General features: G+C 37.5%; 1 protein-coding gene across 1 annotated transcript in view; it reads left to right on the top strand.

Annotated features, from left to right (window-relative positions):
• The first annotated feature begins 101 nt into the window (after window positions 1-101).
• The window catches only part of LOC146475251 (proteasome adapter and scaffold protein ECM29-like), a 29,819-nt gene continuing 7,848 nt past the window's right edge, over window positions 102-22,072 (top strand). Inside the window, exons 1-40 of the mRNA XM_085115600.1 lie at window positions 102-259; window positions 361-491; window positions 2,551-2,640; window positions 3,288-3,314; window positions 4,268-4,386; window positions 4,863-5,012; window positions 5,201-5,369; window positions 5,980-6,077; window positions 6,867-6,908; window positions 7,042-7,129; window positions 7,510-7,629; window positions 8,120-8,284; window positions 8,574-8,623; window positions 8,912-8,978; window positions 9,348-9,470; window positions 9,675-9,778; window positions 9,948-10,086; window positions 10,231-10,311; window positions 10,809-10,938; window positions 11,818-11,883; window positions 11,964-12,067; window positions 12,858-12,989; window positions 13,686-13,875; window positions 14,487-14,603; window positions 14,977-15,065; window positions 15,521-15,622; window positions 15,996-16,199; window positions 16,625-16,684; window positions 16,878-16,932; window positions 17,022-17,136; window positions 17,888-17,956; window positions 18,314-18,431; window positions 18,986-19,074; window positions 19,661-19,742; window positions 19,945-20,024; window positions 20,101-20,206; window positions 20,592-20,639; window positions 21,229-21,350; window positions 21,609-21,642; window positions 21,756-21,830. Of these exons, the coding sequence (XP_084971726.1) occupies window positions 229-259; window positions 361-491; window positions 2,551-2,640; window positions 3,288-3,314; window positions 4,268-4,386; window positions 4,863-5,012; window positions 5,201-5,369; window positions 5,980-6,077; window positions 6,867-6,908; window positions 7,042-7,129; window positions 7,510-7,629; window positions 8,120-8,284; window positions 8,574-8,623; window positions 8,912-8,978; window positions 9,348-9,470; window positions 9,675-9,778; window positions 9,948-10,086; window positions 10,231-10,311; window positions 10,809-10,938; window positions 11,818-11,883; window positions 11,964-12,067; window positions 12,858-12,989; window positions 13,686-13,875; window positions 14,487-14,603; window positions 14,977-15,065; window positions 15,521-15,622; window positions 15,996-16,199; window positions 16,625-16,684; window positions 16,878-16,932; window positions 17,022-17,136; window positions 17,888-17,956; window positions 18,314-18,431; window positions 18,986-19,074; window positions 19,661-19,742; window positions 19,945-20,024; window positions 20,101-20,206; window positions 20,592-20,639; window positions 21,229-21,350; window positions 21,609-21,642; window positions 21,756-21,830 (3,981 nt within the window). The 5' untranslated portion in view covers window positions 102-228. The remainder of the gene's footprint in view (window positions 260-360; window positions 492-2,550; window positions 2,641-3,287; window positions 3,315-4,267; window positions 4,387-4,862; window positions 5,013-5,200; window positions 5,370-5,979; window positions 6,078-6,866; window positions 6,909-7,041; window positions 7,130-7,509; window positions 7,630-8,119; window positions 8,285-8,573; window positions 8,624-8,911; window positions 8,979-9,347; window positions 9,471-9,674; window positions 9,779-9,947; window positions 10,087-10,230; window positions 10,312-10,808; window positions 10,939-11,817; window positions 11,884-11,963; window positions 12,068-12,857; window positions 12,990-13,685; window positions 13,876-14,486; window positions 14,604-14,976; window positions 15,066-15,520; window positions 15,623-15,995; window positions 16,200-16,624; window positions 16,685-16,877; window positions 16,933-17,021; window positions 17,137-17,887; window positions 17,957-18,313; window positions 18,432-18,985; window positions 19,075-19,660; window positions 19,743-19,944; window positions 20,025-20,100; window positions 20,207-20,591; window positions 20,640-21,228; window positions 21,351-21,608; window positions 21,643-21,755; window positions 21,831-22,072) is intronic.

The raw sequence follows: 22,072 nt of genomic DNA, 5'->3' as shown, positions 1-22,072 counted from the left end.
GAAATTCTGTTATGTCACCGTTTAGCAACAATACGATTTTTAACACGAAGCCATAAAAAATCGGGTAAAAAAAACTTCAATATCATTTTGTTGGAGGGTTTTTTTGGATAGGCGTCGCCGTATACCGTAACTCCCAACTCCCGTCCTGCATGCTAGTCGGAAATTTAACGCGATCACAGTTAGTCAGCTGTTTCTTAGTTGAGTGACACGCGTTTGACAACATTCAATATGGCGGCCGGCAGCGCGAAAGATGAACTTGGTAAAAGTTTACTCGATTTAATTATCATGCTCACCCCTAACTTAAGATTACAAAGTGAAGAGTGAGTGACAAGTTAATTGTTAATGTTTTGGTTTTTATAGAGCTGCTCGAGAGAGTATTCCTTCGCGTCGCGTCAGCTGAAACAGATGATCAATTGGAGAAAACTGTGGGAACCTTTTTAAGTCCTCTTCTTCTTAAAGTCGCCAGTCCTCACCAGGAAGTTAAAAATAAGGTAGAGGAAAAGGGACGTCATATTATGCCTAATAATTGGCTGAAATGTAATTGAAAATGTGTACGAGGGTTAGAAATGAGAGGATAATTTTCCTGACTAAATTCTCGTTCTCGTCCAGAGACGTGACGGACAGGTCTTTTTTATCGGTCACATTCCACAGGTCACAAGTACAGGTCACTGTTGTTCTAGCTTTTTAGGGCGAGGAGACCCTGTTTAACTTGTTTTATTTTTATTATTAATTATCACAGTCACCTGTAGTTGTGACCTGTGACCTGTAAAAGAAACCTGGCATCCAGAGACAACTTTACACTGACTTAGAATGGCAAGGCTCATGAGAACAGTGAATTGCTCCTGCTCAACCCTCGCGCAGTTTCAAAACTTGCGACGATTTTGTTTCTTCTCTACCCTCCTCTCTGTTTATAGTCAGTCAACCCCTCTCCTCCCCTGCAGGGGACAAAGAAAAAGAAAATGCTCATGTAGCATGAATATGAGAGTTTAATGAGGGTTTAAGGGAAATGGGAAAATGTGTGCAATGTCACAAATTATCATAGTTATATTCACAGCTTCAGAAGTTGCATGATGTTGAATATATTATCGACTCATATGATCATGAAGATGGAAAACAGCAATTTTGTGACCAAGCAGGGATGCTTTTCAAATTGACCAGACCCAAAACACTGATTTTTCGTAATTCCAGAGGTGTATGCTTTCCTTGAAGTCCTCAACTCAAAACATCCTGCCCTTAACCTCACCATGAAATTGGCTACTAACACAAGCTACCCTTCCTTGGGATGAACATAAAAAATGGAGCCAAACTGGAAACCAGCGTCTGCAAAAAGCCAACTAATTCCAAGCTTCTTCATTTTGACAGTTATGTTGATTAATGCCTCAAAAAAGGCCTATTAAAAGCTATGCTTAATAGAGCCTATAGACTATCATTGAGCTGGAAATTTTTCACTGACAAATGTGAAGCCTTAAAGATGACGTTCTCAAACCTTTTTTATCCTTCTAAGTTGATTGACGCCACTATCAACAAATTTATTACCAGTCGTGTAGCGGACAATGTACAAAGTGACACAATGGACAATGGACAGCCTTCCCAAGGTCATGTTCTCCCTTCCTTTTGTTGACCTGAACTACGCAGAACACAAGGAGACAGTGACAAAGTCTTAATTCTAAAATCGATGTCACTCTGTGACCTGTTTTCAGTACTATGAAAGTCTGCAACATTCTCAAGACTAGAGAGCAAAAACCGAAGATTGTAAACAAACAATGCATGTTATATCATTTCAAATGTGGTCTATGTGATATGGACTATGTTGGTTTTACAAATCAACACCTATATCAATGCATTAATGAAAATACAAGCTCAAGATCTTCGATTGGGAAACACATGAAACAATATGGAGTCAAGAAATCAACCATCGCGGACAATTTTCTCGGTCCTCATAAAGTTCCGGAATAAACTTGACTGCCTTGTTTATGAAATGATGTTTATACAAGAGCTTAAACCATGGTTAAAACATAACGTGCAATCTGACTCAATTTGTGCGAAGATATTCTATTAGCGCATTTGCGTAAAAATCAAGCACACAGGAATGCCATCTAATGAGATTCAGTTAGTCAAAACTCAACCCTTTTAACAACTTTGACATTAATGTTTTTCCATTCTTGATAATGATGTTGGATACATCAAAACGTTAAATAACGTTACTCTTAATTAAATTTTTATAATTCCAACTTTAGTAGCTTAAAACATCATCATGGTTATGGGTGATCCACCAGAAAAATAACAATCATGATATAAATACATCATCTGCCAACATTCCTATGAATTTTCAGTACAGTTGACTAATCAGAAATTTAGTTTGATGTAAAGATTTCACAGGACTTTAGTCAGAGTAAACACCTACTACATAGGCAAGAGTACTGTGAATTACCTTAATTTAATTTGCCTTGTTTTACTATACTTTTCTCTTAAATCTTTTAAAACAAATTAATGTTGATAATTTAATAAAGTTGATTTTATTTTTTTTACACTTTGTAATCCTGACTATAGGTGTTGACTTTATTAACTCATCTGAACAAACGCTTAAAAAGCCGACCAAAGATTCAGCTCCCAGTGAATTCACTGCTCCTGCAATATCAGGTAAGTTATTTGGAATTTCTTTGCAAAAAAAGTTATTACGCAATTTTAGACTATTAAATAGAAGAAAGATCCTTGCAGTTAGCACGCAACTTAAGCAGTTGTGAAAAGAAAGCCTGAAAAATAATTCAGGCTTGAACAGGATTCGAACCCATGACCTCTGTAATGCTGGTGCAGTGCTCTACCAACTGGGTGCTGGTCATATTGTGAGTTCGTAACATACCAGTGACGGATGAATAAATGAACATGAATATATGAAACATATTATATTTTGAACTGTGGATAAAAGATTAAATAGAAGAAAGATCCTCGTAGTTAGTACGCAACTTAAGCAGTTGTGAAAATTTTAAACTGTTTGAAATAGTTAAGCCACTACCTGTGATTAACTAAGGAGGAGGGGAGGGGTATCTTAAATGTTGGTAAAGAAAAAATGTTTTGTTGTACTTCAAGTTCTTTGCTGCAATTTACTCCGCCCCATATACTGACATGTCTAGCAAAAATGTGTTCATTAGTTTTATAGTGTTAGTATAAGTTGGTAATTATAATGTTAGTAAGTTGATTACTGACCCAAATTGGATCCTGTAAACATTTAGTGCCTGTAAATTGTCTAATTTTAGTTTTGTTTCATATTTACTGTATTTTTCTTTTAGGATCCTTTAATTCCTGCCTTTGTATCTGTAAGTAAAGCAGTTAAATTTATGGTTAAAAAATATTAAAAGTCTTGTAATTAATTGACCACAGAACCACATCATTACTTACCATTCAAAAACATACATGTAGTTGCTAATTATTACTCTTTAGCATGATTAGTTTCAATCAATTTTTGTAGAGATGTAGGGCTTTATACTATGTTTTGGCCCAATTGCCTGTGACTGAAAAATCTGATATCTGCTACTACAGCTGTAAATATTATGTGGTGTCTTTTGTAAGATACTTGAATGAACATGCATATATCTCTACCAGGACCAGGTTGTTTGAAAGCCGATTAATGCTAATCCATGATTAAAAGTTAACATAAGTTTTTGTCTCACTTGTTCAAAATGTTTTTAAAAATTATTTTAAGGTAATGGCCAAGAAAAGCCTAAATCAACTAAGGACCAATTACAAAAATCTCTTGGAAGCAGCCTTCTGATCAATAACTAAACTTGAATTAAAGTTCATGTTAACCTAGGATTAGCTTAATCAGGCTTTGAACAACTGAGCCCTGGTGTACAAATGTGAACTGGTACCAAACCTTGCAAAATGCTGTTATGAACTTGAATCCCTTTCAAGGAGGGAAAGGGTTAGTACTACTATTTTATACTACTATTCTCTTTTTAGAAGTTTGAGCAAGCCTCATATTACCCCTGATGAGTCATCTGAATTTCAACAAAGGACTCATTGAACTGGATTTAACAAAGATTTTCCTTTTCAGTTTTATTTCAAATCCATATAATTAATAATAATAATAATAATAATAATGATGATGATGATGATGATGATAATAATAATAATAATAACAATATTTACTTATATGGCACAAATTTAACTATTTGAAATGCGCCTCACATAAAATTATATGAGCTGTATGTAATACTAATGAGTAATAACAATAGGAAAATCCGATCCAAATTTATAAATTCTTTTACAGAACTTTGTTATTCTTTACCTGAAAATGGGTTTTCCCAGACTGCCATCTCAGATGCAAGTTGAGTTGGCACCATTGCTCATAAAATGCATCCACAACAAACCTCAGCCTCAGCAGGACTGGTGAGTTGAGCTGCTGTTAACCCCTTAACCCTTAATGTCAAACAGCAAAGTCTCCGATCTTGTACCCATGCTTTTCTTATAAAAGCACTGGGGAGAAGTTATTAAAATATCAACAAAATTCACCTTGGGTGATCATATCCTTAATTCTCATGACCTCAGGGGTTGAATAAGCTGTGATATTACAAGGAGACATTTGATTCTGATCACTGTCAGGGCTTAAAGGGTTAATGAATTACTCAAAATTGTCAAATCTGACTGGTTATTAGGAGCCTTAATTTTAACATTAATAATGGCTGTATGTACCAGTCCTAAGTAACAATTTTGTATACATCACTATGTGGGCTGTAGTAGGACTGTTGCATTTGAATGAATAAATTTGCAAGAAAAATGTAGATTCACCAGACCTACAGTAATTCAACAGATATTGATTAATGAGTATCATTGATTTAACCACTTAATTATTTTTTCTCTTGTAGCCTTCTTCAACTGGTTTTGCCAGTTTTAGGTCAAATTAAGATTCCAGATTCCACAGAAGAAAGAGAAAAGACGTTTGAGTTTACAGAGAATCCAGGGCTTGCTCAGATATTATTGGATTTTCTTCTTGATGTTCTGTTGATGCCTTACAGGTTTGTATGATTGTGACTTTTACTGTTTGCATTTATTGTATTTTTGTTGTATTTCTCTTCAAATGATAGCCAACAATGATATTGTACTTCTTGCTTCTATCGAGGCCATTGTAAATCCTCGATGGTTGATGGTTCAGTAAGTGGCTCCCAATAAATCAAATTTATTTGTCATGTCGTTACATATTCAGCACCACTTCAAGACAGCCCGCTGTGGAGCCATCCACTGAATCAGACACAACAGCCTCGGGACTATCCTCAGCTACTTCTTCAGACTCCCTGGCTCCAGCAGGGATGAGTCAGGCTGCTGTCAACCGAGTTAAAGGTGATTCACCTTTGGAGCCCAACAAACTGGAACAGGTAGTTAATACTTACAGTAGCAATTATACTGGAATAAATGGTTTGTTTTAGAAACATGCTTATGGTAATATAATCTTGGTTTATTTATTTATTTATTTATTTATTTATTTATTTATTTATTTATATGTATATATAAATTTATCTATTTTGCTACTAATAAATTACATTCATTTGGTAAGAGTGGTAAGAGTGTCAAGTTCATTTACTAGTACAAAATGTGATGGAAACGTGAGAAGATTACCAAACCACCAGTCCTTTCAAAACGTACCAGCAGTTGGTGATTTGGCTGCCTTCAGACAATGATTTGCCACTTTCTTCACATTAATTAAGACACATTAAGACCATGTTAGATGCAGCTCTTGCTTTCTTCTTTAGAAGTAAGTTACAAAACATTTTGAGATGGCTGACTGCTGAAGGAGAGGAGGTTGGGGATGATAGCTTGGAATGGTGACCGACAAGTCTTTTTAAATTATGCTTTTAACTTTCCATGAAGGAGAAGAGAGATAGGAGAAGACACTAGTTATTACTTTACTCAGCTTGTTGTGCAAATACAAAGAGTTGCTAAAAATAAATGAAGTTCAAATTTTACTTTTTGTTTGTTGTTGCTTAGGTGAAGCTTGGAGCTCTCAAGTTTCTGGCCTCTGATTTATTTAAACCAAGTGATGTCATCTGTCATTTCCTGGCAGCTACTGGAGACACTAGACACAGGTACATCACTGTTTAACGTTCGTCCATAGCACTCAACATTACCTAAGTTAATCGTTTGTTGCATGATTGAGCCACATAGATGTGGACAACAACGTTTTTAACCACTATACTGCTGGTCTTCATCAGGCCATAGTTGTTGGTGATTGGTGTATTTCGATCCTCACTGTTCAATGAATGCAATCCCTGGACAGTGCAATATTAGTGTTATATTAGGTTACATGTATTCCCTGACCTGATTAGTTGTAGCCATAAATTTATTGCTCTTTTGTATAAAATTAGTAAAATTAGTAGATTTCAGTATCTCATAACTATAAGTCTTAGTAGATTTTACTGTTTTAACAAGTTCCATAAAGACAAACCTGTTCCAAGTAATAATGAAATGATGCCTAGGAAGAATGAGCTAATTTTCTATTTAAACATACTTTACCTGGTCTGGAAGTTTGACTTTCACAGCTTTCAATTTAAGTGCCTCAAAACTTTGATTAATATCTTACACACTGTAGTTTTGTAAGAGTTGTAGACTCATTCTCTCAAGGAATATATTTTGTACAGTGAGATATAAAATCCTCATTTATAACTTGGACCCTGGTTCACTTGAACTTCTTATTGACTTCTGCTCATTACAAAAGAATCAATCTTTGATAACACCAACATTTTGCCAACTTAGTCGGTGTTTCCCTATACTACTAATAATGTCTTTGACCATACTAGATGCATCCCAAATTTTTGCAGCTGCCAGAAACGACATATTCACTGTACAATTAGTTAAATAAATTTCTTTCTTGACAGTGTACTGGATACTGGAGATCATGAACTCAAGCGAATATCCAGGTGAATCATATAATTTCTGAATTATTATTCCTTACTTCAGTTGATACCTCTCACTTCATCCTTTTTTATGAGTTACAGGTTGAAAAGCTGCAATTAGCCAACTGAAAATCTTTTATTTTGGGGTTTATTGCAGCTCTACAGATTTTGAGAATCCCAAGATTGTAAACAAGATGTTTGGGATTTTTCAGGGGACTGTATCCACACCAGGCTCAACACAACAGGTACTATCTCCTCTGTGAAGGTCAGAATGGTATAAACAAATTTGCATAGATTAAGAGGGGATGAATTTGTATAGAAGCAATATACAGTAAATTAAATTTGCTTAAGTTACATAAGTTAGAACTATGAAGTTACATACATGCAACAAGTTAAGCACCAACTGGACAGACTGTCACTTCACTTTTTTATTCTTTTTGGAAGCCATAACAGTCCACCAGTTAGGCAAAGGCTTGGTAAATTGATGGCAATAGTGAACAATTACAAACTGGCAAAAACCAGCATGAGTAAAACGGCAGACAGCTCAGGCTCACAAAGCATGCACTTCACTCTATTGTCTAAGTATTGCTGTCTGGTAAAACAAGCATATACTTGACTCCTTTAGACAGCACAAGTCCCACCTGAGCAAAGAAGATCCCCAGCAGGCATAAGATTAAAGCAGAGGATATATCCTTACTTGCTGAGATCCAGACGAGCAGCAGATCAGTTTCCTGCTTGTCTTCAGGTACGTGCACTCCTGTCATCTGACATGTCTAGTCATGTGACTGTCACCTGATAGTCACATGACTGTTATCTGGCAGTGATGTGTAGTAAGTCATCTACTGTCATGTGATACGGTATTTCACAGACCTTTGCTGAATGTTAGTAAAGAATGTGCAAATTGTCTGCTGATGATAAACTGAGATTACCTAAACCAAAATTAATGTCAACTAAACAGGTGTAATGTTCACTTTCTTGCACTCAATAGTAGTTACCAGTCAGAGAAGGCCAGGGGGTCATGCCTGACAGCTGACTTACTGACTGACTCACTAAATGAATAAACGAATGAAAGAATGAAAGGAGGGAGGGAGGGAGGGAAAGAGGGTTAAGGAAGGAAGGAATGTGCTTAAAAACTGTAGTGTACATAGCACATGCGTCAAAGTTATCATAACATCAAGCTAATCAGTGCTCAGGAGGTTATGACAAACATTGTAAAATAATGTTGTTTCACACAGATAATATTTGACAGTTTGTTTGGTAAGGAACTCAACAGCAAGCTGCGATTGTATGCTGTCCAGCTTGTTCACCATATCTGCCTGTGGAGTTCAGACAAAGTTATCACCATGATGGGTCCTGTGCTTCTCAATGGAATGACAAAGCTGATCACTGAAGACAAACAGGTATATAGCATAAAATACTATTTGTAGATATTTATTGTAAACTGTAGAATACTTTGTCTTGCAATTGCCATGTAGTCACTTGGGATATAGATAAGTGTAGCTAGCATTTCATTCTCTTACTGTGGATAGTTTTTATAAGCCAGGGCAGTTATGCTGTTCTCACTTCCTGATGCATTGTAACCACTCAATTCATCAGCATAATGACAACCACATGTAAATTAAATGTAGCAGTAAAAGTATTCACTGTTTCCTTTGTAAATCCTAATATTAAGAAATTCTTCCTTTTCAGGATCCCAAACTGAGACGGTTGGCATATACAGCTATTGGAAAACTGGCAAAGTGAGGAGTTAAGCAATTTAGATATATTTAACCTCATTTGGTATCTTTTACTTCTTTTAAGAACCTGATTGTGGCACCTGACCCAAGGCTGTTGCCTAACAGGAGTCCAGTATCCTGGGGCATCTAATGTTTCACATGTTGGACTTCTATTTTCTTGGCTTTTGGCCTTGTAGGCTCCTTAAAATTTTTCTTAGGCAACAGCCTTGCAACCAGTCAAAATCTTTTTTGTGCATACACCTTTAACCATGATAATTAATATTGTTATAATAATTATTGTTGTTTTGTTAGACGAATTCCACAGCTCTTTTGTAAAGATGTTGCACTGATTCAGAGGCTCTTCCAAGCTCTTTGCCAGGTTTGTGTTTCAAAGCATTAGTGAATGTAATTCAATGGAATACCTCCAGGTGCTCTCTTGTAAGTAACAATCATGTCCTTTAAAAGGAACACCTTTCCAGGGTGTATTTCCAGCTGTATTTTTTAGCACAGTTTTCAAAGCCAGTTTGTAGAATCCACCCGGTAATTAATCCCTTGAAAGTTTATTGGGATTGGTCAAAGATTTGCCAACTAAAGTGTGATATTTAGCAGTAATGGTTAAGAGAGCTATATCAAAGAAATTGGATTGTTGCAAGAGCTACCTCATTCCTGTAATTTGTAACAAAGCCATATAATTATGTATACTGTAAATCTTCTGTTAACCCATTTGGTTTGCCTAATGTTATTATAGGAACAGTCTGACACTCGTCTAGCAGTGCAAGAAGCTCTTTCTATGATGGCCCCATCCTACAAGAATGCCGACAGCACTATACTAGCACTGATAGAGGCACTGATACTCAACTATGTACAGCAGGTATTGACAGAGTGTTACAGTTTGGCTAAAATTATGCAAAGTTAATTATGTGCATTTTAAATGTAAGTGTATGCAAATTATGTGTCTGAGTAATGTTTAATATAAAGATGTTAAATTTTATGGCTGATAGCAACTAGATGTTTTGATATCATGCACTGTATTTTATACTGATCATACTAAATCAATTTGTATTTTTCTTTCTAGGATACACACCAAGCAAGACTTGTTGCTGTCCAGTTTGCCAATGCCGTATTTCCCAGGACTCATATCTCATCACGATACGTGTGTATGCTGGCTGTCTCTGATGTGTAAGTGATACCAATGCCAAAGATATTAAAAAAAATGCAGAATTCTCAAGCCTTGTCATAATTACGTTCCTTGTAATACGACAGACAGAAAATACCATCCAGTAGGTTCATCTTCTTCATCTTATTAACCATTAAGTTTTTTGTTACTGTGAAAATGTCTTCATTACAGGAAAGACGATGTCAAAGAAGAAGCAAAGAAAGGTTTAAGGGCAACACAAGTTAGTGATCAGATGTCAACCAGTGATCAGGATAAAACCAAAGATGTCCTTCCTGCATTTCCTGAGTTGGTATCATTTGTGGCTCAAAAGGTACTGTTTTGTTGCTCTCTTTGAAAGCCAGTCCATGACACCAAATCCTTTTCATTTGGTGAAGTTTCTTTGGATTTGCTTGGTTTATAACGGAATTTGGTGAATGCATGCAGTTGTTCATTAAAGGTTTGCATCCATCTTCAGGCGCTTGAGAGACTAAGAGGGAACTCAGCCTACACAGCTGGTACAACAGCACTATCTTTTGCTCCACCAGTGTTTTCACAGGTAAGCCTCACTCCAAACAGCTGAGAGTATTATTGCTGCCCTGAGATGGGTTCACGTTCTGACAGTTCACACATGAAATTATCTGGCACTCTGTGACTGTTAATGATTTCTCACCCAAGGATGTCAAAAAAGGTCTGACATGCTTAGGCTTCATCCTTCAATGCTTTTTACACTGATCTTCATCACACTGTTGTGCTTTCATCTTCCATCTCCCTTTCTACTAAGGGAAAACAAAACTAAATCAACTTTGTTTACCAAGAGTGGCACAGTGAGCTGATGATGTGGTTAGGTAACAGAGCAAAACGAGCTTGCTGCTGAACAAGCAAGGGAGGGAGAACACTGAAATACCTTTTTAGAAATGGACTGGAAGCAATCTCCATACAAGGTTGCAGACATTTTGATGTAATAATGAAGAAAAACATCAGACAGTATAGAAGAATGAAACATAAACAAACAATAAAATTTGAGCGGCATTTTGTTTTTGTCGTTCGGTTTAGGTTCTGTTATATCTACAAAGATGTCTGGAGTATGCTGCAGGGGTGACTGAGGAAGACAGACTCAAAGACTGTGTTCTTCCATTAATTGCACGATATGTGGAGAAACTCTTAACTGGTTTCAACTCTGAAGGTGATTTTTTTGTTATTTTCAAAACATCCAAACATGCCCACAGCTAGGTATCTTATTGTCAAATATTTCGTTTCCTTTTGTCATCAAACACTAAAAAATCTTTGTATTATACCTTAATTTATCCCTATTTAACTTATTGTACTACAGTTTGGTCTTCTACTTATGTAACAAACTTAAATCGCATTTTTCTTCTTCAAAAACGAGCTGTGCGAGCTATGACAAATTCTAATCACCTTGCACCTTCTGCACCTTTATTTGCACAATTGAATATCCTAGATATTTTTAAAGTGAATTCCTTTTATATTGCAAAATTTATGTTTTCCTTTCACCAACGTTTGCTGCCTTCGCCCTTTCTAAATTTATTTCCGACTGGTGGTCAAATTCATAATTACGATACTAGAACCTCAGCTCATTTTCGACCTCACACCTGCCGAACTAATATCAAGCAATTTACTATACTCTATAGAGGGCCAAAAATATGGAATGCTTTGCCATTATCAATTACGTCTTCCCCTAGTCTATCCACCTTCAAAAGAAAGCTTCTTGATTTCCTAAGTTAATTGCATGAAACGTCCGACTCTGTTATGTCTTTATAGTCTTACCACCACCGTATGTTAAAAAATCTCAATACAATGTCTTTACTGGTCTTAAAGTCCCAACATATCTCCGAGGAGACCTCTCAGTATAAGCCCGGGGGTTTCTTGAGGTCTCCTCGCCACTTCTTACTTCTTTTACTATTATTATTTACTCTAAACTTATGTACTTGCAATCCTAGTCTATTATTCATTGTAACTTTCTATGTTTGTATGTCGTGGTGAATAAATAAATAAATAAATAAATAAATAAATAAATGTCAAAAGCAGCTGTTTTGGTTTGTAGATTTTCCATCAAGTGCAATGGGGAAGTACATTGAGCTGACAAGACAGGCACTACAACCTATAGGAGGTATGCATTTTATGGCCTGCTGTCGTCTCTTCTGTCTTAACTATCTTTTATGCAAGAAAACGGTTTTTTCATGTATTTAGGAGCTGATCTGCATGCTGTAGCTCTGTGCTGTCTGCTACAAGTTGTTACTGTGGCACCTGAAAAGTTAGCAGCGATGTTTCATGAAAAGCTTCACTGGATCAAGGTTTGTTTTAGTATGACATGTTAACAGATATTTTCAGAACTCCAGGTTCAAAGAATGAATTTTTTCTTACTTAAGTAAGTTTAGGATTTGATATGTAGACTCAAATGATAAAGAGCCAGCAAAAGTTATTAAGGTGATTTTCATCCTTCCATTATTTTTTCAATAATAAGCAGCCCCACTTAGAATACAAAATAAATAAATTATTAGGCTTTCTTAACTTTACTTAATCTTAGTTGAATAGATTTTACTTTATATTCTTTTTTTTAGTCTCCCCAATTAGTAGCTAGGGCACTTGTGCTCGGCTATCCAGATTTGAGACTTAAATAAAGTTGTTATTATTATTATTATTATTATTATCATTATCATTATCATTATCATTATCATTATCATTATCATTATCATTATCATTATCATTATCATTATCATTATCATTATCATTATCATTATCATTATCATTATCATTATTATTATTATTATTATTATTATTATTATAAATCAACCTCTGTAACCACTGACAAACCCGTGGTCCTCAGATTCCAGTTTAAATTTGAATTTGGAAATGTTAGTTTTTGAGGAGAGGCGGAAACCAGTGCATCCTGAGAAAAACCTCTCAGATAGATCTGGGACACAAACCAACAACAAACTCAACCCACATATGATGCTGAGCCGGAGAATCAAACCCGGGCTACATTGGTGGGATGTACAAGTGCTCTAACCACTGTGCCATCCTTTATTTTATTTTGAGTTGCCATAAAACGTATTCACCTGCTTAACATTTTTCTCATTGAAGAGCTTTACATTCTCAAGTAGAGAGGATGCTCGTCAGTATGCTGGGCAGTTACTGGCAGTTGTGACCTGCACAATGAACAAAGAATCATTTATGAATGTTATTAGAGAACTCTGCAAAGCTCTTGGTAGTGAGGTAAGCTTTTATTGTAACTCAGTAATTGGTTGTACTTGTATAAATTCCAACATTTTAAAAGGGCTTAAAATGGCATGAGCTTGAAGAAAACAACTTAAACGCCAACAAAAAATATGTGTCTCATTCCTTAATTTTCTTTGTAAAATGCATGGTTGGCCATCACTTCATTTCCTGAATAGTCATGAATCGCACAAAAAATATGTTTGTATTAGGAGGCATCATCCACAGTTGATCTCACGCTGCCCAAGTGTACACTTGTGACTGGCCAAAGGGCTTTCGCTTTCTGTAGAGCAAAAATCTACAATAATTTATCGAAGCATATCAGAGACATGGAAAGTCTTAGCGTTTTTAAAAAGAGACTTCTTAAAAATCTTTTTAATTCACAGATTTTTATCATCGTAATTTTTTTCTCTTTGTTTTATCATCCAAAATGTAAATAGTTTTCATTATTATTACTATTATTATTATTATTATTATTATTATTATTATTATTATTATTATTATTTTATTTTCATGTATGGCGGACAAGCCCCCCAAGGGGAACTATACAATAAAGTATGTAAGTACGTACGTACGTACGTACGTACGTACGTACGTACGTACGTATGTATGTATGTATGTATGTATGTATGCATGTTCTGCCTACTCCTGGCGTATTTCTTCCAGTCCTTAGACTTTACTACTCATATGTTGTAGCTGTTTGAGATGCAGCTTGGTTCCGTGAGCACACTGGGCTTTATTATTGCAAGACATCTGTATCAGGAGGGAGTAAAGGCTGTGAACACAGAGGGCATAGTGTTGGAAGATATGGAGATTGAGGAGTCTGAAGATGCCACAGTCAAATGTACTGATGTCGAGCTTCTAAGTAACAGTGTAGAAAAAATAGGTTTGTACATTTCCTTTGGCAAACAGATTTATCTACAGCTTCTCCAATATTTTCTGTTGAACTGAGTATTGTCCTAAATGTTGTCAGGAAATCCTACTCATATGTTAATATTCAAGAAATATAAAGTTCAGTTCTTGTCATGTTTAAATGAAATCATTTTTAAAGAGCACCCAGAATTTGAAGTAATGTTATTTAAGTTTTTATAACAAGACAAGTAAATTGAAAATGGAAAAAGTGAAGAACGACCACAACAAAGGTGTGGAAGCAAGGGACATCAACAGTTTGATGACAGTGACAAACACTTTAAATTTGGTCCAAAAACAAACTTGTACGAGTCATGTTTTCAGCTCTCTTGTGGGTGTGAGGGTTAGGGTTGTAACCTGATACTCTAACATGTATGTGAAATGTATTACTTGAAAACAAAAATAGCACTGCATAAACTTTAGTTATTTTCTCCTGCCTTTTGGCATTTGTCTCACGTAATACCGGTACTTGTTTTATAATTATCTAAACCGATATTAATCCCAGTGCTGTTATTTATGTTGATTTCGTTGTCATTGTTTGTTTGTTTTTATTTCTCCCATCAAATGCAAGTGTTTTTGTTTTCTCAGTTAAACTTGTTAGCAGTAGAAATGCATTGATAAGCTGTTCAGCTTGTAACTCCATTGGTGAGATTGGCCGCAACGGGCCACTTCCTCTCCCAGCAGGCGTTGAAGAGATGGAACAAGGTTTGTGTGTTTCTTTAATGGTGGTCTTAAAACACTTTATCACATCCCCGTATGCCGAGGGGCACAAGAGGCGGCAAATGTTTCAAGAGTTGGTATTAAGTGTAATCACTGTTTCTGCAACTTTGAAAACGTTTTATAATGTGAGGCAGTTAGCCGCGCACCAAAACCTTAATCTGGAGGGACAGGAGTTTGTCTTTTGTGTGGACTGCACCCTTGTTGGCTTCTGTCAGCGTAACCCCCCATGTCATTAGGACACACAGTTTACCCTAAAAAAAGTCGGAATAAGTTATCTCAATTCATTTTTGGGGTACATTTTAGTGTACCAGCGACGCCTATAAATTGTCATACTGTTGTTTTTTTTGTCACACATCAGAGAATACGTCATCGGACAAAGAGCTGATCACCAAGTTGTCTGTTGTGGACAAGTTACTTGATGCGTTGCAAAAGGCTAAAGAAAATAAGGTAATGAAATCTATTGTCTTGAACTTCTCGGGCAATGGACCTGTGATTTAGTGGTTGGTTGATAGCTCAAACCTGTTGTGGTGTTTTTTTCTTTGAATAATCACTTCTTTGTCTCATGGACAAGGGTATAAATGACAAACTTAGCCTAAACAAGACACTTGAGTAGCCATACCCTGGATTGGCGAGAATTATTATACCCTCAGTTGCTTACTGTGACTGAAAGCTGGTTAAGCTGTGGCTGTTTGGCAAACCTGTGGATCGGGTGTAACTTTACTGCCTTTATCGTCTCAGTTAAATGTGAATAGACAAGATGCCTTTGGTATTTGGTGATTAAACAACGTCCTGGAAGATGAAAGACCTTGAGGTGCAAACGGGATGGACTGTTTTGGGAGGACGTTTGGACAAGAATGACAAGAATGCCATTTGAATTACTTAGTACATCTTTTAATTGGCAGGTGAAGGAACATGCTGCGCATGCTCTTGGTTTCCTGTTGGTTGGAGATGGGAATTTCCCTCATCGCAAGAAACTAATTGATGGATTGTGTGAAGCTTCAAAGGTACAGTAAAATAGCTGCGCGGCAGACGCGCGCGCAAGAAACGGGAAGGAAGAGAGGTGTCGTGCGTGCGTAGTGCGTGAAGCAAGCGTGGAGTACAAAGGGAGGGAGAGGGAAACAAAGCACTATTCTCCCTCTCCTTCGTGCTCGCCTCGCGTGGTGCGCGCACCCGCGCAATCTACAATGAAATGATAATCTTATTGCAATGCGTTTTAGGGCTCTCATCTGGAAAAGTGATAGATTTTAAATGAAACCAAGTTCATACACTGCACTAGATACATGGTTCAGATTAGTTCGCTTTTTTATGTCTATCTACTATGATTGCTAACTGAAACTGAGCCCTATCTAAGGTAGCCTTTGTTGTCCCACTGAGCAGATTCGTCAGGTGGAGCTACAGTTCACAATAGGGGAGGCCCTATCGTGTGCAGGGGCGGGCAGAGACTCAGAGGTTGCCCGTGATCCTTGGGTAGTGGAGCAGCTTAAAAGCAGCGTTGGTGATGAGACGAGAGAAACTATGCAAGAACTGATTGATATGATCGTAAAGAAGTACGCTACTAGTGTTATCCCATATGTCAGACAGGTGAGCTAAAGGTCCAAATAAGGTCTGTTGGGGGAATTGTATGCATTTGAACTGCGGATGAAAGAATTGATAAACACTGAATAGACCATCGTAGTTATGTACGCAACTTAAGCAGCTGCGTAAAGAGCCAACCAAGCGGCCGTAAACTCGCGAAAAGATTTTAAATGAATATGAATAAAGTTTTATTATATCTGAACTAGTCTATATATTTTCTTTTACTGGCCACGCAGACGCCCTTCTGGATCATCACGTAATGTCGGTAGGAATGTCTCACCGAATTTGTAGGAACTGCTGCTAAACAGGACCACATTTACTCAACTTACAGTGGAACACAAAGTCGTAAAAAAGCATTTGGTGGTATTCCTAGCAACGAGCTACTTTATGGATCTTCAGCAGAATCGTCTCATGAATTGTCTCTTTTTCAGGCCTCCTGCATCTGGTTGTTGTCCCTTGTGAAGTATTCAGGAGCTCACAAAGTTGTTCAGGTGCAGCTATTTTTGTTTTTTATTCTGTCTTTTTCAGGACTTGATGTTAAACTTATTATGTCGTTGTGGTTAAATAAATGTATACATATGTTCAAAAAATGCAAATTATGCATCTTCATATTGGAAATTTTCAAATTTCATTTGTTTTTCTCAGCTCTGCTGTTACTGAAATTGTTGAAAATTGTCCTTTCAGTTAAACCTCAAGGAGATTCAGACGGTTTTCATGAACATGTTGGCAGAAACAGATGGTACGAAGTGTTAAATACACGCTGATGACCTTCAGAGAAGTCAGATAACTTTGTTCTCGTTCTTGATATTATTTCTTTATTTGATTCAGATCTCACTCAAGAAGTAGCCTCAAAGGGTCTGGGTCTAGTGTATGAACATGGCGGCGGGGAGAATAAGGATGAGCTTGTGTCCTTATTGGTTGATACACTGATGACTGGCAGGAGGTGGGGAGACTTAATTAACAACTTGCATTGTGAATAGTTTTGAGAGATATCTTGTGTTTCAATATAATTTTCAAACTTCATACAATATCAACTCCAATCTGCATTTGGAACTTGCGTTATTTCTATTTTCAATCATTACACTATCGCGCAATTGCACAAAACCATGATCTGAAATTTTCTTTGGTTTCGATAGTTGTAATTTCCGAAACTAACTAGCAACCCTCCGAAATACAGATGATTCTATTTTCCAAGTCAGTGAGGGTTTTGTACTCGAAAATACTACAGCTTTTTTTGCAATGGGTTGATGATATTGTTTGTATTCATCCGATCAGGTTTAGTTTATTGACTTTTTTTGCGATGGCAGCTGTCCATCTTCACACTGATTTAAAGTTAGTTTGGTTTCCTCCCACTTTGTCGGTGTTTGTTCTAACAATACTGTATTTTAAAAGTCTCAAACAGAATATGCCATTGCCAAGTGCTTTCAACTCATTATGAAAGCGAGGCTTCATTTATAGTTTTTATTATGAAAAGTTTTGCACGAAGCCTCTCTTTGATAATGAAGTTCATAGCGTCTCGAAAATGGTCTATTCGACCGCCTGATAGTATATCTAGCGTTTGTCCATAAAAGAACCGTCCTCCCTATTACCAAACGTGTGCAGATAACAGGAAATTGCTCATACACTCTGCTTTACTTTACCTTATGCCAGGTTGATATATGAAATAGCCCATGATCCTTTTTTTTTTATTACAGACGCAACCAACCCCTCACTGGTGACACAAAGGTATTTGAGGAAGGAGAGCTGGGTCGAGCTCCTGAAGGGTACGTGTTATGCGCTCACGTGTTGTGTCACGTGGTGTGTTGAGACTGTTGTTGGTGTTGCGGTTGACGACTCTGCTTGTTTCTCACAAAATGTTTGAAGGGATATAACCAAAAAGTCTGATCAACAGGAAGAATTCCGCTTCTTTACCCTTCGAGCCACAGCAGATAAAGACTTCAGGTCATTCTTGATTAAGACCGTTTCTCTCCAGCCCCCTTTCCTCGATTACTAGTTCTAAATGCGTTAATTAAAAAGTGGTTTGGAATACATATAAGCGGAATCTGAACTGGTTGTTTACATAATTTCACTTACCCTGACGAAATGTGCAAAATATGACGAAGTTTCTCCACCGTTTTTAGGAGCGGATTATCAACATACAAGGAGCTGTGCTCTATCGCTAGCGATCTAAACCAGCCAGACCTGATTTACAAGTTTATGCATCTTGCAAATCACAATGCCCTCTGGAATTCTCGTAAGGTAGGGTTTGTCTTCTCTCTTCCTCAGAGGCTCTACAGGGCGTTATGGGAAATCCGCTGAGCGCAGTTCCTGCCCACTCTCCTCTCGCACTTGTTCTTCGTTCCTTTTGCGGCGGCTGCACCTTTCCGCTCATTGGAGTCTCCCTTCCTCGAAATTCCTTTTTAGACTGTGGTTGGTTCAAGGATTTAACATTCACTGAGATTTCTGTTGTCATTGCCTCGACTCGTTTCAACATCAGCAGTGCTAAATAATTAACCTGTCTTCACGACATGATGATGTCGGCTTTGACTCCATGGGATGACCTTTTACGATTTCATGTCACTTTGGTGGACTTGCTACTTTCAGGTTTTAATTTATGTCTTACCTCCCTATTTTTGTATTTTTGCAATCTTGAACTGTTGCATGTACCATAACGTGGAACTGATAATCAGCGACAGAGGAAACCCTAACCCTAACCATCAGGGATAGAACATTATGATTAACACACTGGTCGATTGAACTTGACACGATATTCGTTACGTGATTTTTTCCGTCAATTTTCCTTTTTTTATCAGGGTGCAGCGTTTGGGTTTTCATCCATAGCAGCTCATTCCAGAGAACAGTTGGAACCGTATCTTCCTAAAATTGTGCCAAAGCTATTCAGGTGAATTGGTGTATTTTTTCAGCAGTTATACTATGAAAACAAATCATTTCCTGAGCTCTAAGCAGCGAGCGTCAAGTTGAATTTGTATTCGTGCATGACCAGACTAAGATGAACAGTTTTTTAAGGCTGGATAAAACGTCGAAGCTGGTTTGCCTAGTTCAAAGACCTCTCTCTGTCTTTCATCTCGGTCAATCCGTTTATGGTCACGTGGTCCGAAACGATTTGCCCGTGACGGCCTGGGAGAAAGCCGTACAGGAACAAGGCAATATGCAAGTGACATATGTAGGTGCAGTCAGTGTCCTGATGATCATAGCATTATTATAGTCCAATATGGTGGACGCTGTTTCCTCATGCATGTACGCGGCTTATTGTATCCATGTCTACGTTGGTAACTGTCCCAACACAAGCATAAGCGCGAACACAGAAAAAAGGAAAGATTTGCTTTCTTGTTTTCCCCTTTATTTTTGCGCTCAAGGTTGTGTCGTTCGGGTTCCGACTTAGCTGCCTGGTGTCGCACAGCAATGAATATCAAGTAAATTAACGCCCAGCATAATGCGTTATCACTATCGTTACGTTTCAATCTCAGATATCAGTATGATCCCAATATGAAGATCCAGCAGGCCATGGCGAGCATCTGGGCGGCTCTTGTGCCAGAGACAAAGAAAACGGTCGGTATTTATTGCCATATCTAGCGCTGTAAACATCTGATGTGACCATGCCATGTTATTTCTTATTTCTTAATCAAACCCCACGTTCAAACCGCTTGCGGTTCGACCGTACGTTTGAGTGATATGGAACCTGTGGTTAGAGAAGCTGCCGATCACAGTCATTCAGTAGGCTTCTACTTATTATATACTTTGTTATTTTTAGGTTGATAAATATGTGAATGAAATACTACAGGACTTGATGATCAGCTTAGAAAGCAACATATGGAGAGTAAGACAGTCTAGGTAAATTTAAAAACTTCAGTTCTCGTCAGTGTATGAAAACGTGTACACACCTTATTATGTGCCATCTTTTTCCTAGTTGCATGGCCCTCAGTGACCTTCTCAGCGGTCGATCTGTAGATGACATGCTCGAGTCAATCCCCAAGCTGTGGGAGCTGTGTTTCAGAGTGCGTGATGATATCAAGGTTTGTGACAGTGTCACTGTACAGTTATAAGTTTATCATTGTATAAGATACCATTTTAATGTAAGAAAGTCCCGAAATGAGAGTAAATATAAGAGGATATTTGACGCATGCAACTTCCCATGAACACGTGAAGAGTTAAACGCACTGGGTGTTGTTTAAAGTCAGTTTTTGAAAAACAACTGCAAATAATAACTGACTCATAAAAATGGTCAGTCGCCTTGTTCAGCTGTCCAATAAGTAACCTCGTTGACTGCTATGTAGAGGTTTATTGTTGGCATAGCTGTAAACTACTGAATGTTTCACGGTGCGCGTTGTGTTAGAATACGCTGTTGTTGTTCTAGTTCTTGGTTTTTTAAAATCGTGTGTCTCCCTCTTTATTTTGTAGGAATCTGTGCGGCAAGCAGCCGAAGTAGCTTGTAGGACATTAAGTAAGGTATGACTGACGCCGTCTGCAGCAGAAGCATGTCCTGTCTTACTTCTTTGAAAACTTTGACCGTAGCACTGACTGAAATGGTGCAAAATATGCCTTGGACTTACCCTTTCCTAAGGGCTATTGGTTGTTAAAACGAATCTTATGTCTTTAAAAGATTATTCCTGATCCTGGCTATTCGAAGGTTCTACTTATCTCGTTTCCACTAGCCCTTTGTGAGCAATAGAATGTGACATAACTCGTCAAAGATGCGCGTTATTCTTTTTGACCCAAGCCCCCATCACAAGCTCGGTTTACTTGATTAGTGCATTGAGGCCTGGTTATGAGGCTGGCCTTGCTACTCATTGAAAGCGTGCAGTTTTAGTCAAAGCGTAGGAACCCACTTTGCTGAGCTATAAACCAAGCTTGGTTAGCTTAACCATACATTGAACGACTGAGTCCTGTAGTCCAACTCATTGTCGCAGGGTATTTTGTGAGTTTGAAGTGAGGTCTTTTCGAAGGAGGAACCTTTTACAAGTTTTCAGCAAAGGAGAGTTGTGTACAGTTGGAAGTACGCAGCTTTTATCTTACACGATGTGACCGTTGGGTTTAGGTTTCTATTCGTGTGTGTGATGTGAATCAAGGCAAGTTAGGAGAGACTGCTATCGCGATAGTTCTGCCTACTCTGTTACACAAGGGAATGGCCAGCAGAGCGGAGGAGGTCAGGACCATCAGGTAATGAACAAGCTAATAAAATAGCAACCAAAAATACTGCTACAACATAGACACAAATGGCGACTTATTCCATAATACAAGCCAATGATATAAAATGATTAAAAATAAACAGCTAGAGACGAACTACAATATAATGTCAAGGAATAATACAATTCTGAATAATATATAGGATTAACAGTACTGGGAAAGTAGTTGATAATAACCATAAATCTTTGGTTCCTGCTTTAGTTTACGTCTTTGTTTTATTTATCTTGGCAGCTTGTCGACAATAGTGAAGATCAGCAAAAATGCGGTAAGATTTTAATTTTCTTCTAAAATGAAAAACTGCTTTAGACAGGTATGTTAAATGGATTTCAAATTAAATACAATATTGTGTTGTTGAAGAGATGTGTGTATTTTCCTTAGGGAGCGCTGCTCAAGCCTCATATTCCACTGTTGGTAATTGCTCTTTTGGAGTCACTCAGTGGCTTGGAGAATCAGGTTTGGATACCTTACCTTTTACTCCATTTCTAATTAAAAATATGGATTATCAAAACTAAAACAACAACAAAATCAATAAATAAATAAAATGAAAGAAAGAAGAATGAGGGGAAAAGGCAGAAAAAGATGCACTTTCGTTTTGGCCACGTTTCCGGATTTCATCCAAAACCCCAAAATTGTGAACCACCTTGTACCGCATAATAAACCGCGATACCACGGTAAAGTACTGCTCAGTAGCATTC

This window comes from Pavona decussata, unplaced genomic scaffold (genome assembly GCF_977016875.1).
Source record: "Pavona decussata unplaced genomic scaffold, jaPavDecu1.1 SCAFFOLD_84, whole genome shotgun sequence".
Lineage (NCBI taxonomy): Eukaryota > Metazoa > Cnidaria > Anthozoa > Scleractinia > Agariciidae > Pavona > Pavona decussata.
The sequence above is the reverse complement of the archived record's forward strand: the minus strand, read 5'-3'. Positions and strand labels throughout refer to the sequence as shown.